The sequence below is a fragment of the Chroicocephalus ridibundus genome, chromosome 1, assembly GCF_963924245.1.
Source record: "Chroicocephalus ridibundus chromosome 1, bChrRid1.1, whole genome shotgun sequence".
Taxonomy (NCBI): domain Eukaryota; kingdom Metazoa; phylum Chordata; class Aves; order Charadriiformes; family Laridae; genus Chroicocephalus; species Chroicocephalus ridibundus.
Genome location: NC_086284.1, coordinates 125,118,686 through 125,134,477, shown reverse-complemented (window position 1 = coordinate 125,134,477; position 15,792 = coordinate 125,118,686). Strand labels below are relative to the sequence as shown.

At 40.1% G+C, this 15,792-nt stretch overlaps 1 protein-coding gene across 8 annotated transcripts in view; it reads right to left on the bottom strand.

Moving 5' to 3' along the window:
* Positions 1 to 15,792, bottom strand: part of IMPG2 (interphotoreceptor matrix proteoglycan 2) — a 64,986-nt gene that overhangs the window by 42,521 nt on the left and 6,673 nt on the right. For 7 of the 8 annotated variants that reach the window (XR_010073043.1, XM_063349965.1, XM_063349936.1 and 4 more), the window contains one exon: positions 6,186 to 6,352. Coding sequence is in view for 7 of the 8 variants with exons in the window: in XM_063349965.1 (XP_063206035.1) it covers positions 6,186 to 6,352 (167 nt within the window). In the remaining variant the exon portion in view is untranslated. Of the gene's footprint in view, positions 1 to 6,185; positions 6,353 to 9,277; positions 9,533 to 15,792 lie in introns of all 8 variants that reach the window. The other variant, XM_063349995.1, reaches the window with a different exon arrangement.

Below are 15,792 nucleotides of genomic sequence, written 5' to 3'. Positions count from 1 at the left end.
ATTTTAGCTCCTCTCCACCCATCAAGGAATATTATCAGACCTATTTCAAGACACCCACTGCACTAATTCATACAGACTGGCTCCTGCAGCTCTTTGTGGTGGCAAGTACTGCTGAGCTGTGCCTCGTCACCACGTGGGAAGAAGCTCTATGCAGACAGAAACCAGGCTTAAGTAGCAGGCACGGGCCTGACTCGTGTCTCTTGTTCCAGCAGGAAGTTACCTCTTCACCATTATCTACATTTCCCCTATTTGCTTAGGTTTTTTTTCTCTCTTTTGGAAATTCTGAGACTGCCACAAACAACAAATGGCCAAAGGCTGGGGAATCGTGGAGTTTGGAGACCCTCACATGCCAGCAGGAACTTGGCAGTTACACAGCAATACCGGGTGTGTTTTACGTCTTGACTGTTACTTTTTTCTTTCTCTAGGCCTACACACACAGCAGTCTATATACTTGTTTTGCTGAATAAAATATATTCTGTTTGATATAGACATATCAGCAAGAGTTAGGTTCAGAACACACTCAGAACAAGAGCCTGTGAAATCGCCACCACTTTTTTTTCCACAGCCAAAGGCCACCTTTGAAATGTCAGCATGTGCTACAAATAAATGTTATAATACAGTTTCTATTAAAAAACAGCAGAAGTCCTATGTTCAACATACACGTATGTCCTATTCCCTTGGTTTTGGTTATATAATGTCAGGCTAATACGGAAAAAAATAAAGTAAAAAAATTTATAAACATAACCTAATAAAGATTTTTTTTGTATTCCCTAGGAAGAAAGTGTATTTTTTTTCTTCCTCTTCTAATCACAGTACACTTATGGATCATATCCATAACAAGACCTGACATTGTTTCTTGTTGTATGAGCCTCTATACCACTCATCAATGTGAAATCAGCCGAAGCTCCACAAAAAACATAAGCAATCAAGGTACTTGCAAGGTAGCTATAAACTAAAAGGTACTCACCAGTATCTTTCAATAGAAGCTGAGTGTTTACAGCGTATTCTGCCCAATGTGCTTTTTGGTTTTCTTTTTTATTTTAAAGAACCACAGACTATATAAGGACGTGCTTGACTTTACATTTGACCTTACATCTACTTTTTTAAAGCTCTTGAGAATATCTCTGTTCCCACTACCACTCCACATTTTTCACACCTTCAGTTCTTTTAACTTTGTTCCTTCACACTTAAGCATTCAGTGCAGCATCTTCTGATGCGATTTGTACAAAAAGTTGCTTGCAACCTCTTATGTTAATTGCTCTGTATATGCTACAGATTAGTGAGCCTCAAGATGTGCAAAATACTGTTTAGGCACCGCAAAGCCACCAATTTTCTGAACTTTCTGCACCTCTTCAAACAAGAAAACTTTGGAAGAGCATCTGGTTAGTGTGGTACACCTTTTCCAGGTGCATCCTGGCTGAAACAGCAGCAGAGCTTTGTGTTGTTGAAACTCAAAGGATTGAAAAATGGAAAAAAGAAAAGGAAAAAACCTGTAGCATGAATTGAGGCTTTAGTCCATCTAGCTTGATTACTTATCCCTAATCATTGTCAGCAGCAGATGCTCCTAAAACTGGACAGGAACCTTAAGAGATCTCTCAGCATGCTAAAGAGATAGGGTAGACAACTAGACTACAAAAAAAAAGTTCTTTTGACTGTTACAGCATTTGGTTTTCAATCTGCAATAAGTCCATTGCCTAGAAATATTACAAATAGAGGAGAAAAATGCGAGTGTTGTCCCCAACAGCTTTGCTCAGCCCTAACAGGTCGCAGAGGAAGCAGAAGTTTGTATTGCTCTGCTGCAGAGCTTGGATGTGAGGACGGGGCACTGGTGGAGTAGCTTGGGAGCTCACCACACACCCAGACCACCTCCTGACTGCACGCCTGGTCAAGCAGGTCCCAGCAGTTAGAAGAAGAAACAAGGGAAGCACTGGCAACTGACTCCCTTTTAATCTTCTTATTTACTATAACAATAGGCTGCATATGAAAATTCAATGAAACCCCTGGTTTCATTTCATATTACAAGCTGCACAGAATTAAAGAAAAATTGTAGAAAGAAACAGGCAGGGAAGCCTTTTTTTTTTGTAGCTAAACAAACCCTCCCTGAAGACTCCTCAGAACACGCAGAAGAAAAAAGTCTTCTCTAAAGGACAGAAAAAGCAGAAAAGCGGGTGTCAAAACAGTTTGACCAGCTACTCCAGAACTGCTGCGTTATTTCAGAAATGTATAAAGTCAAAAAATGTGCCCAGTAGCTATGTGGGTACGTTACAAAGAATATCATATACCAGCTGTAAGTGCTGCCATGAACAACACAGATTGTGCTGGTTTGCCAGCAGTGCTGCGATCTCGTAGCAAGAAGTACAAGGCTCCTGGGAAATTGATAGTTACTTTTTCTTGTGTTTCTCCCCTCTTGGATTTTTCAGAAATTTTCTAGCACAAGTAAGAACAAGGTCACAGTTGCAGAGCAGAGTGGAGGCAATTTTCGTCAATATCAGAATTCTAGACACACACACCTTAAGCATAGAACAACCACTTGAACAGGATGAATGAAAACATTCTACATAATACGGAGTTATACTTCACCTGAAATAGAGCTACACAAGCAGAGTTAGTTTACATGAAGGAAGGTTTACATGAAGAAGTATACTGCAAGCAAAACTCCCCTTTGGATTAGAATTACTTTCTCCTTTTCCATTTATTTTCATTTATGCCAAGATTTGAAAAGAGACAGAGGGATAACAATCCCACCCTTTGTAAATCTACTTAATATCCAAAGAAATTAGTTAGGCTAGTATTCATCCTATGTAAAGTACTTTTATTTAACATAATCACATAGAAAATAAATTGAACAAATTTTGGGGAAAAAAAAAGAATATTTAAAATCATTATTTCTGGTTGGCATAAATCTGTAAAGCTGATCATCTGCTCTTTCTGAAAATCTGGCAGGTGATTTACTTTAAGAACCTGATGAAAACACAGTATATGTATTATATATGATTGTATAACATGCATATATATATATAAAAACACACACAAACAATAAATTCAATAAACACAAGAGGCAATCACACAGAGGCAGGCCTCAATTCTCCAAGACAACATGTGGTGCATAGCTTGCTTATTAAAGAGCAGCAAAAGCCTTGCCTTCTGAGGCACACTTGCCCTACCAGTAGAAGCCATCTGATGGCAAAAGATCCAATTCCATGTACATGTGCCTTCACCTCCACCAAATTAATCAAGTCTTTTTGACGGACTATTAGAGACTGAACAACATTTTTCCTGAAGGAAAATATATGAGAGCTGGGACAAGAGCTAGTCTAAGCTCCAGCTGATATCCAGTAAAAAAGCGTGTCAAAAGCAAGAGAAATAGAATTTTTCTTCACATGAACTAAGCCATACTGGAGCAGATAGTACAACATCTGTAGGTGTGTGACAGTGATCACCAGGGATTAGAGGAAAAGGTAAGAAATAAAACCAGGAAGGAAGGCTAATTAAGTGTCATTTACTTACATTGCTCAAAACAGAAACTCCACACTACAACAAAAATAGCATGACAGCAATCATTTTGATGAATTATTGAGAGCAAACCCCAGAGATTTATTTTGCCTAATTTTCAGATAAGCTGAACTCCTTTTGAGAAAGAGGGAAAATTCACAGCATGTACACTTCTAAGTATTTAATTTCATGTTGCCATTTACCAAAAAGCAATACAGAAACTCTAGACTAAGATTGCCAGAAACTGCCAACATGCACAATACAAAAGAGGTGGCAGATCAATGCTATGGCAGCAATAGCCAATATATACCAAAAGAAGAGCAGAAATACTTTGATCAGCTGCGGGCTCTAAACTAAACTCTTGAAATTAACCACAGATGATTCACAGACACTGTAGAGCAGAGGAAGATCAGAAACAAGTGGTATTTAACGAGGCATGTAATGGCCAGACAAAGAACTACTGCCAACCACATACGCTGCTTTTCTAAAGTGCCAGGCAGAAGTGAGTCTTCCTTTTAAGCAAATGAGAATGTGGACTATTGACATGTATCACACATGGACGCTACAGAGCACTGTGCACACCGTGAAACGACGGCAGCCCTTCAGTGAGAAGTGCTCAGCACCTTACAGATCAAACCTAAGGGTTGAAAAAAAAGAATATATGGCGACAGCTGACCATGAACAAATGAATGAACATGCTGTAATGAGAGAAAAAAAAATCCCACAAGTAAGGGAAAAGCAACTTGGTCAACTTAGCTGGTGGAAGTGGAAAGAACAAGAGGGCAGGACACAGTGCTTTAGAAAGCGCACTTGGTCACACAGGCTGAGTCCCAGTTCTTACCACCACATTAGACTGGAACAAGCAACTAGCAGGGGGAAGGATGTTATTAAAAGCAGCATTGTAACGGCCGCAATTATTTGAACTTAATGTTGTCAGAGCTGCTTTAAAGAGGTTTCATACTCCGACAAGCATTTTGTGCATGAATGCATAGGAAAAAGAGTGGGTCAGTACTAGAGTCAGCAATTAAATCCACGCTCTGACCTATGTACTCAAAAACACACCATCAGACGTTCTGAAGGTGTCTGACTTAGGGATGGTATAGAGTGCTCTTGCCTTCAGTCTTTGGTTCAAATTTAAATTGAGTTCAGGCTTTTATTTCAAAAAAAGTCACCTGATATATTTGCGACATTTTATGTGGAGCACAGTGGTGACAGCATTCGATCCCCCTTAACACAGACTAGTCTCCCATCAAATCAGCTCAGCAACCGTCACCTTTTATCAACTGTGCTCAAAGCAAATAGAAGGATGAGCAGTCCTTTTCCAGAATTTGCAATATTGAAGGGAATATATCCATTTACAAGAGAAAGGAAACCTAAATTACACATAAGCCATCTAAATAAGTCATCAAACACAGAGCACTGTATCTGACTCCACTGTAATACTGAAGGGTCATACCCAAAAAGATAAAGCAGCAGTGGGAAGTTAGATGCACTGTCCTGCTTCCAAGAGTCATCCTGATTTCTTTTAATAAGCTCCCACTATAGATCATCTCACTACCAAAATATTACATAAAGCAATGACACATTCACTATGCACTTAAAAATTTCATGTGAATTTTATCTGTCTCCTTCGTTTTGCAAAGTCTTCTAAGGAAACAGTACCATCAGACATCAGAGAACCAAACTTTGGCTGGCATCCACCTGTGAAGACTAACATGCAGGCTCAGGAAAAAAAAAAAAAAACCACAACCCTCTCTCCTTTATCCACAACAGTTTTCATACTCACATTCCCTAGTCCACGTTCCTAGCATAGGAGTCCATAAAAAAGCAGAAAGGAAAAATCCATACTAGCAGAACATTACTAATTCTATGGGATCATACATTTAAGACCTATCATAAGTTTCATAAAACTACTCATTCATTAGCTTGTAAAAACAGAAGATGTTGTAATCTTAAAGAAGATCCATAAACCATACATTTTAATACAGCCTTTTATCCAGAGAAATTAAGATTCTACTGTATCTTAGATGCATACAAACTTAAGCACTTTATTTTGTACCAAGGGCGTAATTTTAAAATTCCCAAACTCCTGAAAAGACATCTTCATGTTTCATTTGAGATAGGCTTCTTTAGTTTAGCTTAATGCTTCTTTTATTTGCTTTAAGCTAAGATAAGATTGCTTCAACTGAAATAACAGAGAATATATCCAGATGATCAGCATTTTTTATTAAATTGTTTTACACACTCGTACTCTGATTTTAACCTCTGCAAGTTTGGTAGCATCAGAAGCACAGTTCAGAACTTCCTGCTTCGAGTGCCATATGAGCAGAAGGCACCTCCACGTGCAATTCAGAGCAGGAAGGCTGCTACATGCCACAGAGGGCAACGCGCCACAGCCTGCCTCATGTCATGCTGCCTTTTCAGTCAAGGAGTCTAGGTGTCATCTACTTGTCAGGAACACACCTACTGAAGGCAACATTCTCTTCATTGTTGTTGCTTTTGCCTCCACCAGATCAGCTACAACTTTGGGTTTGGAACTGCTCTCAGAACGACAGGTACTCAGAGCTGGGATACTTACACCTGTACATTTTAAGTGCTCCACATGTTTCCACCTGCCATATAGCAAGCTGCATGTTGCAGTGGGACATTATGCCCTTTCTCAGGAGAAAACACCAACCAGGTGCTGTACTCACCTTCACAATCAGACTCCGGTGCTCCTCAGACTGACTGAAGTTTGTGCCCATTTCAAAGATACTCATCGTTCCTTCCTCACACAAGTTCATCCAGGTGTGGTATTCTTCACGCTCTGGCAGTCTATCCCAGAATGTCTTGAAGACTTCCCAGACTGTTTCCTGACACACTGAAGGCACAAGAAAGGTCTGGTGTTAGTACAACAGGAGTGCTTCCATAGCATGGGTGGCCAGGATAGTACTGTCCAAAGGTTGTGTGCTTTTCAGTACATTAATATATATAATACAGTGACTATACACCTACATGTAAATGTGTAAGGTGTTGAAGGGACTGACAATGAAGATCTGGTGGATCTCCCACTCTCATACTGCTTCCCTCCCTGATTCTTTTTACTGAAGTAATTAATTACTTCCCTAAAGAAAAAAAGAAGAGAACAAGAGAGCGCATTTGTCTCCTAACAACCATCAAGAACAACAGTATTTTCACTGAGTGAAACTGACCTTGACCAATGGGTCAAATTTTTTGAAAATTCAGAAAACCAAAATAACACGGCAAACTTCCTCACAGAGCTTAATTTATAAGAATAATAGTTGCACTGATCAAAGTTTTAGAGGCTCAATCAGTAACAATTCCTTTGGACTCACCTTTAACACAGAATTTAAAATAAGTTTCAGAAATCATAACTGCGCTAATAATTTGAAAAACAAGGCAGGATGATGACACAATAACACAATATCCTAACAAATAAGTCAACTTCTAACGCTGCTGCAGGTATGCACTGGGAAAGAACTAGATATCTCTGACTGAACAGACAGTCAGTGAATTAAGGGTTAAATTATCTTGTACTACGCCAGCTGCTTAAACACCCCAATCTTGCATGTGCTCTTTGCCAATCAGAGCAGTTGGTCACATAGCGCTCAAGCAAGAACCTCTCTGTGACCCGGGATAACTGAAAGGGAGGAAGATTTATAGGATTTTCCTTGTGTGCTGGAAGAGAACGCTAAAAGAAGAACAACTCTAAAAATCACTCACAGCAGATGCCAGCCTGGAGTAGTAGCAGACAAACCTGCTTTTTGGCCTTAATCGGATTTCACATACAGTTCAGCAGAGGGATGCTTTGCATTCAGGGAAAGTCTTGATATCATAAGCAAGACCCTTACAAGAGGCTGACTGTGAATCTACCTTCGGAAAGTCATTTTCTTCAATCAGCTCCAGGTTGCCAAAACCAGTACCTTACTGCTATTTCTTCTTGGTACTCTGTATTCGGAATTTGAAAATCTATGAAATGTACTTGCTTGTGTAAAACTTAACACATAGATCACATATGGAAAAATCCCTTCATTCAACGAAGAGATGGACATTTTTCTTAAATTCAAAGGCTTTATAAACAACAACCTTAAGGAACTGTTTCACATGCAGTAGCATCCGTAAAGCTTAGCTGATTCTGACACTCTGGATGCCACCACACAGAACTCCACCCTGAATTTCAGTTTATTAGAGCAGTTGAGACCATTTCTCCATTGTGGAACTCTACAGATAGACAGATATCTCTCACTTCCACGCCACGTTCCTGACAGCTTTGCTACACGGAGATCAGCCTTGTAGCTCATTTAATACGTATGACTAGAGAAGAATACAGTCCTCAAACTCTGCATTATTAACTGTCAGTTGTATATTACTGCTCTAGCACCCTTCCAGCTAGCTAACTTTTAAGGGATGGTAATTAGGTAAGGAGCTTCGGAGATGCTTCCAATCAACTTTGCTTATGCATCGCAATTAATCAGAAATAAATAGCCAAATTTACAAGCACCTGTTTATGTTACGCTTACTTCCTCAGGAAGCTTCTTTGAGGAAGCAAAGTCTTTGAGGCAGGGACCACGTTTCCATATGACCTCTGCACAGACCTCAGGCAATGAAGCCATAATCCTGCTCTGGGATTTCTGAATCCTGCTGGAGTGCTAATAAGCTTCCCAAAGTAGAATGACATCTGCGGTATCCTCTCTACCATCACACTCCTAAAAGCTGGGCATCCAGGAAAAGACTGTCTAATCCTACAGTTTTCAAATGGCAATAGGCAAAGGATTGGCTTTACAGTTACAAGTAATAATTGGCAGTAATAATTAAAGGCAGTTTTCCTTAATACTCTTAAATAAATTTAATCTCTTTTTTTTAAATAAATGTGATGAGACACTGTCTTGCCTGAATACAAGCTGCTGCTGTATGAACAGTTGGCCCAATCAGCTCCCAATAGATTAAGGATTTGTTGTGTGTCCTTTCATTTGGAATTAGATACCCCACTGAATTCCAATCCCAAAGGCTTTGTACCATCTGGGGGCTCCAGGCCCATTAATCAGACCTAAGCTCTCAGAATAGGGCCATATTTTCCGTGGAAAGAGGAAAGGGGACACGGATAAGGAGTCACATTCTGTCCTCTTGAGCTTGTGTCCTATCTAGCCATTTCCAGTGCAGCGAGCAGTAACAAGTTGGACAACATGGTGCAAATTGCTCCTGTATTCAGAAGGAAAAGGCTGGCCCATTTCTTCCTCCCGAGTAGTCTGAGAGTTTGTTAGTTCTGACACACAGGGAGGGATTAAAACCCCCAGGCAAACATGTACTGCAATTGCCATTTAAACACTTCTGTTAGCCTTGCCCAGGAAACTGCATCCTCAGCCACGGTGGGCCGCTTGCCACACACAGTCACCCTGCAACCTTGTTGACATGCAGCCCATCTTGTCATTATCCTGTTTATTCCAACTGGCCAGTTTGTAAAGCAGGGGATTGCTTTGCTGGATAACAAATCCAGCCTGTAAGGGCTCAACCCAAGACCAGCCCTGGGCATGCTTAGACCTATATGGTGCTCAAGAGCAAATCTGTAGCCTGGCTAAGAAAAGGAACAAATTTGTTTCATTCTTTCTTTCTCATACACCTTTTTCAATGCTTTGTAGTTAGATGAAAGTTGCCACTCCAAGCACAGAAAAAGAACAGCACAGTTTCTTCATTGTGGTTCAAATCATGCTCATGTAAAGAAAGAAACAAGCGTGATTTTATCTCCCATCTCTGCTTCAGGTATGCCAAAGAGGGAGACAGTTCTTACCATGGCTTCATTGACGTGGCCACCCAGGGAACCGAAGAGACACCACCCTCAGAGCGCATTCAAGTTCCACAACAAATGTGATTAACCTTCTTTTAACTTGAAGGTGAAGCCCACCCCTGTGGCAGATTTTTGACTATCTGCTGGCCAGGGAGGTTTTCCAAAGTTTCTTATCAACAAATTCTTGAGAACTCCCATATAAGAAAAACATGTTTTTCCTAAATAGATTATAAACATTCTGAGACTCTGTAGACAAAACTTGGAGACAAAAATGTAAACAACGTTAACAGGACTTGACTTGAAGATTCAGTAAGTAACTATATTTTACTGTATAAAAACAATTCACTGTCTTTCCTTTCTGACCCTCCAGCAACTTGCCAGCATCTGTGCCACATATACTATCTACATATGCTGACAATAAATGAAGCAGCTTTTGACTAATATGTAAGATAGAAACTTCTTGAAACCAAAATAGAAAATAAGAGAGAATCAGAGTTGGGGGGGGGGGGGGGGACACACAACCAAACAGATTTATCAGTAAGCTTTTTGACTAGAAACGTAACTTTGAATTTTAAATATAAAATCTTTAAAGTAGATAGGGAATGGAAAAAAATTGCAGCCTCGGAGCTTACCATAAATTGACAAGAACCCAACAGTTCAGAGTTACGACTGAAACTGCTTGCTTCAAACAATACGCTGTGTTAACATACTCCAACTACGAAGTAAAATAAATCTGCTGTACAGGCTTTGCGTTATGATCTTTCCAGGAATCGGGTTTCTAAGACTAGCTGCAAAAACCCTTAAAAACCAACCAAGCAGCCAGCCCTGCCAGGATGAGGAAGGACCTGCTGAGCAGACCCAGCGGCGCTGCTGCCACATGCCACCTGCTTCGCAGATCAGCCCTCAGGGCATGTGGGAAGAGCCCATCTCTATGGCTAGATCTCACGCCAGACTTTCACTGGCCTGCTACAGGGGTAGGCACAGGCACTGATACGTGGGACAGCATTAGCAACACCAGGCCCTGGACGAGACAGGATTTGCAATGAGGCCTCTAATCCCTGGCAAACAATACTGATTAAAAGCATCATAAAATCGAGATCAATCTTTTAAGGCAGTGAGCTAAGAGCCTTGAAGCTACATGTGGGTGGGAAGGTAAGCTCCTCTAGAAAATTACTTCCTTCGCCCCATGGCTACAGTAATAAATAATGTGTATTTTAGTGTTAACTGATCTCTCAAATTTGTAATTTTCCTCTGAAGAATTCAAATGTTAAAAAATGAAGACTTATGAGCTAGAGAGAGGCTCCCTGCTACAGAGATGTGATCGCTCCAGCTGTCTACAGGAAAGGAAGCAGGTATGCAGAAGATGTGTAACTGACTGACATGATGAACCAGAATTCAGACCAAGAACTCAAACCAGACAGCTTGTTCTGCATTTTTTCCTCCAAAGTACATTTTGCATGCACTTACTACATTTTGCATGTAGTCCATCCTGAAATGCCTCAGAAATTCAAGTCACTTAACTCATCACTGAGATAATTGTCTTCAAGTTGAGAGAGAGTGTCAAGGCAGCAAAAATGGAAAGAACAGCACATTTGGCCTGTGCCCTTGTGCAAAGGCACTTAAAGTAGGCAAGGTCTTGACTTTTAAAGGCTGTAACAGGTTTCAAAGGCTGCCTCAGAAAGACAGACATGTAGTAAGACCATGCGAATCCCAGCATATCTACTCTGGAAGCCGAAAAGCCCAGTCCTTGGGAGCTTATCTGCTTCAAATGCAGTGTTTACACTCAAGTAATAACTTACAAATAATAGTGAATATCCTGAAAAGCTTAAGATAAATTGTGTTTCAGCCAAAAGAAATTCCACGCAGGCAGGCACCACCTCTTTTCAGTCCTATAAATCTGTAGGAAGGGGTGGAAAAATGTTTATTTGAAGCTTCCTTTCCAAAAGACTTTACTGTTCTTTTCAAAACCTCCAGCTAAGATCTGTGACATGGATGATCTGACTCCCTGTCTCTCTCTGAAATTGCTACCTCTCATGCACCTGGGTAGGATACAGAGTCCCTGTGGCTCCAGCTTTACCATTCGGGATGCATTTAGCTCTCAAATGAGAGACAATCAGCCTATTACACTCAGTCAATGCTCAGGGATTTCTGAGGTTAATTGAGAGGGCACCATATGACAGCACTGGGCACCTAATAGGGGGTAGGTTGGCTTTCTGGCCATTTGTGTAAGTGGGCAGTGCTGGAGCTTAATCCCAGTTAAATCCCATTAGTGCTTCTTAAGAGTTGAATCATGTACAGTGGCTAGGAGCACCGAATCAGGCTGAACATTCTATTTTGAGGCAACAAGGCCAACTCCTTCTCTCTTTCTGCACAACTGAATGGCTTAATTGCAGTGGGTTTTGATAAGGACTACAGTGACAGGAGACTGACAGACACCTCTTAAGAGATATTTCCTGCAGACTCGTTGGCACTTGCTAAACAGACTAATATACACACATGCAGAGAATTCACTTCATCTGTTGCTGAAATACTGCTATGTATGGCCTATAACATAGCAACCCTTAAGCAATATACACAACAAACCAGGATTTTAAATTAAAATAGTTGAATGGGAATTAACCAATCCACATAAAAGATTTTTTTTCTTCTTTGAACACTCATATACTAAACTCTATCACACAACCTATTCCCACCAGTAATATTTCAGTAACTACAAAGGAGTGTCTTTCATGAAGAGAAGCCAAGCTTTTTAGAAGCATGTGCTGACATCTAATAATTCAAATGTAGCGGGAGAGAGAATTAGACCTTCTACAAATAAACTTCAAAAATGTATTGGCTGAGTATGAGTGATGCATAATACGTGCCAGGGATGAGGGGGAAACAAAGAGAAAAGGCTCACTCAGCCAGACATGTTATTTATTGTATGCTTGTTTAGCCAGGTACTTTTTGTGACTTTTGACTGTTTGCTTTTATCATTATTCAGCAAGATTTGAACAAATTTGTAACATTTAGAATTTCAGCATCAAATTGAAACTTCACTCTTAACTCTGTCCATGTGCAGAACATAATATCATTATTTCTAATGCTTCAGTAAATAGATTTGAAGTGACCCAAGAAAGGGGAAAACGAGAAAGCTCAGTGCTATGCCCAAGATTACCAAATCCAGGAATTCTAATCATGCGTTCATTCCTGAGAAGTACCTTTTATTCTTTTCAAAGTACCAAAATGTCCTTGTCTGTCATCAACTATGACAGACAAGAATATGGTCTACTTCCTTTTTTGGTCAGTATCTTTAAACACTATCTTTAGATTTTCAGCTTTATCTGAAGCTCTGGCTGACAAAAATGGTTCTGGCAGAGACTCTCTGGTCTACTCTTGTGAAAAGAAGATGTACTCACTCACGAGCGTACATTGAACTGTTTAAGACAGTGGATCACAGTAGGAAAAAATGCAAACAGAATTCAGGAAAGGTAGCTACCAGAGTAACTACATCTCAGAGGTGGCAGAGACCAGCAGTATTCTGAACCTTGGTGTCAAAATCCAGCAGGCTTTGTTTTACCCACTTAACAGGCATAGGACAGGGAAAATGGTGCAAGCCATGCTACCTTGCAAATCCTTGTTTTTGTTTTACTGGCTAATTCCCCTTCTAAATCTATTGCAATCCTCAACCATCTACTGGCAATTTACACCAAAGGAACTGGACAGATTCACTGAATTGTCTACATAAGGTGACTGGTCTGACCCAACTGACTTTTGGCCTGAGCAGGTATAGCTATTTTTCATATAATAAATTTATTTAACAGGGGCTTGGGCTACCATCTCCCTGCCAGCAGTAAATAACATCATTATTCGTAATCAGCCACATACAGCACACTCACTATCTGAAACACCACTATTAGATTTCCACGAAATCTGTTTTGCGAAACCTCCAGTTGCCCATTGGACACACTTTGTGTTCATCACAACAACCCAGCTATGAACCACCACTAGATTTACATGACTCTTCCAGCAGCAACCATAACATTACCACCATTTAAAAGGACACGTGTTAAAAATACTCTATAAGATCCAACCCATAGACCTACAGTGCCCAATCTATAAGCATCTATGCCTGATTTCCATCCTTATATTCTAAGAAATGAAACACAAAGCCAGCCCACAGCAGCAACCTCCATATACGGCTACAAGAGACGCAGAGGCTATATTGTACTGGGGACCATAGAGACAATCATAATCCCAGATCCATCTCAAAAGAGACTGAAAATAGTATCTTCTGCTAATGCAAAACTCAGTTTGTTCTGCAGTGTGATTGACTGTAGGCATAAGTCAGCACTTGAGAAATCTGACTTGCAGGTGTAGAGAAACAAGTACAAAACCGCCCTTATTCTTGGCTGGTGCTTCTGACTAATACAGAAATAATAACAACTGCCAGTGAATAATCATATCATTACTTAGACTTTCATATGGAAGGATGCTACTGCTGTTTTATAAAATACTGATTTTTCTCCAGATCCCTGTATTTTGCCACCCTTTGATTTTTTTTTAATGATTTATTACATATTTGTAATATCTCTTTGTCTTGTATCTTTCTAAGGCTGAAAAAATACAGATGTTGTAGTCTGGGGGGTGGGGGGGGAAGCTGTATACTGTTAAGCCTACAGCTATATGACATAAGCACTTGCTTAAAGCTTCTGACAGAAATGTTCGTCAGTCAGTCTCTGACACTAATAGAGGTTTTAACAAGCTAGCAAAAGTAAATAAAGCTTGGAGCTACAGAGAGATAATTATGTTCCCACCTGCTTCCTTCTAAGGCAGATATAGATAGAACAAACGTAACCTGGATAATCAGCACATGCAAACCTTTTCTTTTTTTCTAACAAGCTCTAACAACCTTTCTTTCCATGGTAGTGGCAAAATTTTTTGCTAATAGTAAAGTAAAACTAAGGAAATAATAGACTGCACTGAAACCATCCTTTCCAGAGAAAGTATGGGATATTAGAATTATTCCTTATTTCAACAGATAGAGAATACAAAGAAGATTCTAAAAATGCAGACTGAGACTGAAAAATCAACTGATTCTGTGTACCTTCATATTTCTTCCCTTGTGGGGTCAGTTATTTTCCTAATCACTGAGAGCAGCTGGTCTCTGAATGCTAAACTGTGATGACCACCCTCTTTTCTAGGACTATTTTGTTGTCAGTGCAAAGTCCATCTCACTATTTTATCACCGCACCGACTCAGCTAGCTAGCGAATACACAGTTTCAAGAAAAAGCCAGTATCTAACTCAATAACACTCAAGGAGCAGCTTTACTGTGAATGAAAGTAACAGCATCATCAACTCTCACTTACCTCAGGTGCATTTACTCAGGATGTGATTAACTAAACATCACCAAATACTTGTGGTGCAGCACATTGCCGCTAACAGAAGGAAGATGACAAATTGCTTGAATCAGACCTTGCTTGACTTGCTGCTAATTAGTCACCTCTGCTTCTTGCAGAGATCTTTTTCAGAAGTTGTAAGCTAAAAGTGCTAGGGGTGATCATAACATCTCTGCTCAAGAAATCCTTGTGGGTTGTGGAAGCCGGAAGTCCAGTAGGAAAGCAGATGGACTAGGTGGATTTTTGATTCAACCTAGGACCATCAAGTTCTAGATAAGCATTTACAACCTAATTTACGGATTTTTCTTCTTTGTTATTGCTCACACTTTTGCTTACTTGCCCTTACATACCCCTATCACAGATAATTATGGGGTAACTGCAGTTAAAGCACATAGCACAGATTCCTTTTGAGCAAAACAATGAACAGTTGAGTGTTACTGAGTGTGACTGGGTGCAAAGCCCATCAAACTCTCTGTGTGATCATCTATGTCAACACCCCTCGCAAGCTGGGCACAATTCATATTTGAATGAGGCTCTGATCCCATATAATTCCACTTTGTTCTCCAAATACATTCTTTATGTTTACTTTTATGCAGACACTCAGCAGCTCTCAGTCTTAATTCTTTATCACTGCTCTAAGTAAATAAATTGAATTACCAGTGGGACTTTCACCTGTAGGCAATCAAAAAAGTCTAATTAAACACATGACTCCAAACACCTTTCCTTCCCCTTTAAGCGACAGCAGCTCCTTCCCATTCCACCAGTTACACACAAACATGTTAAGACACTATGAATTGTTTGCATGCTATAAAACAGACACACAGAAGTACCAGAAAGTGCTGCATGACCTTGATGTCCCATTCCAGTGTTGTCATACATAAGGGTTTAAAATACATCATATTGCTGTAACATTTCATCACATGAAAGAAGCTGTTACTGGGAATATTTCAGCTTTTCAGAGAAAGTTCTGTCACACCAACTGCTACATCTTAAAAGAAAGACTTCATCTCTATTATACTACAGCCTGAAACAGAGAGATTGGCTTTCCTGACAAGAGAATACACCACGCTTTGCACAACCAGCCACAGTCAAAAAGTCACGTGGCTGAGACAGTCATGCCTCAGACTTGACTCTTTTC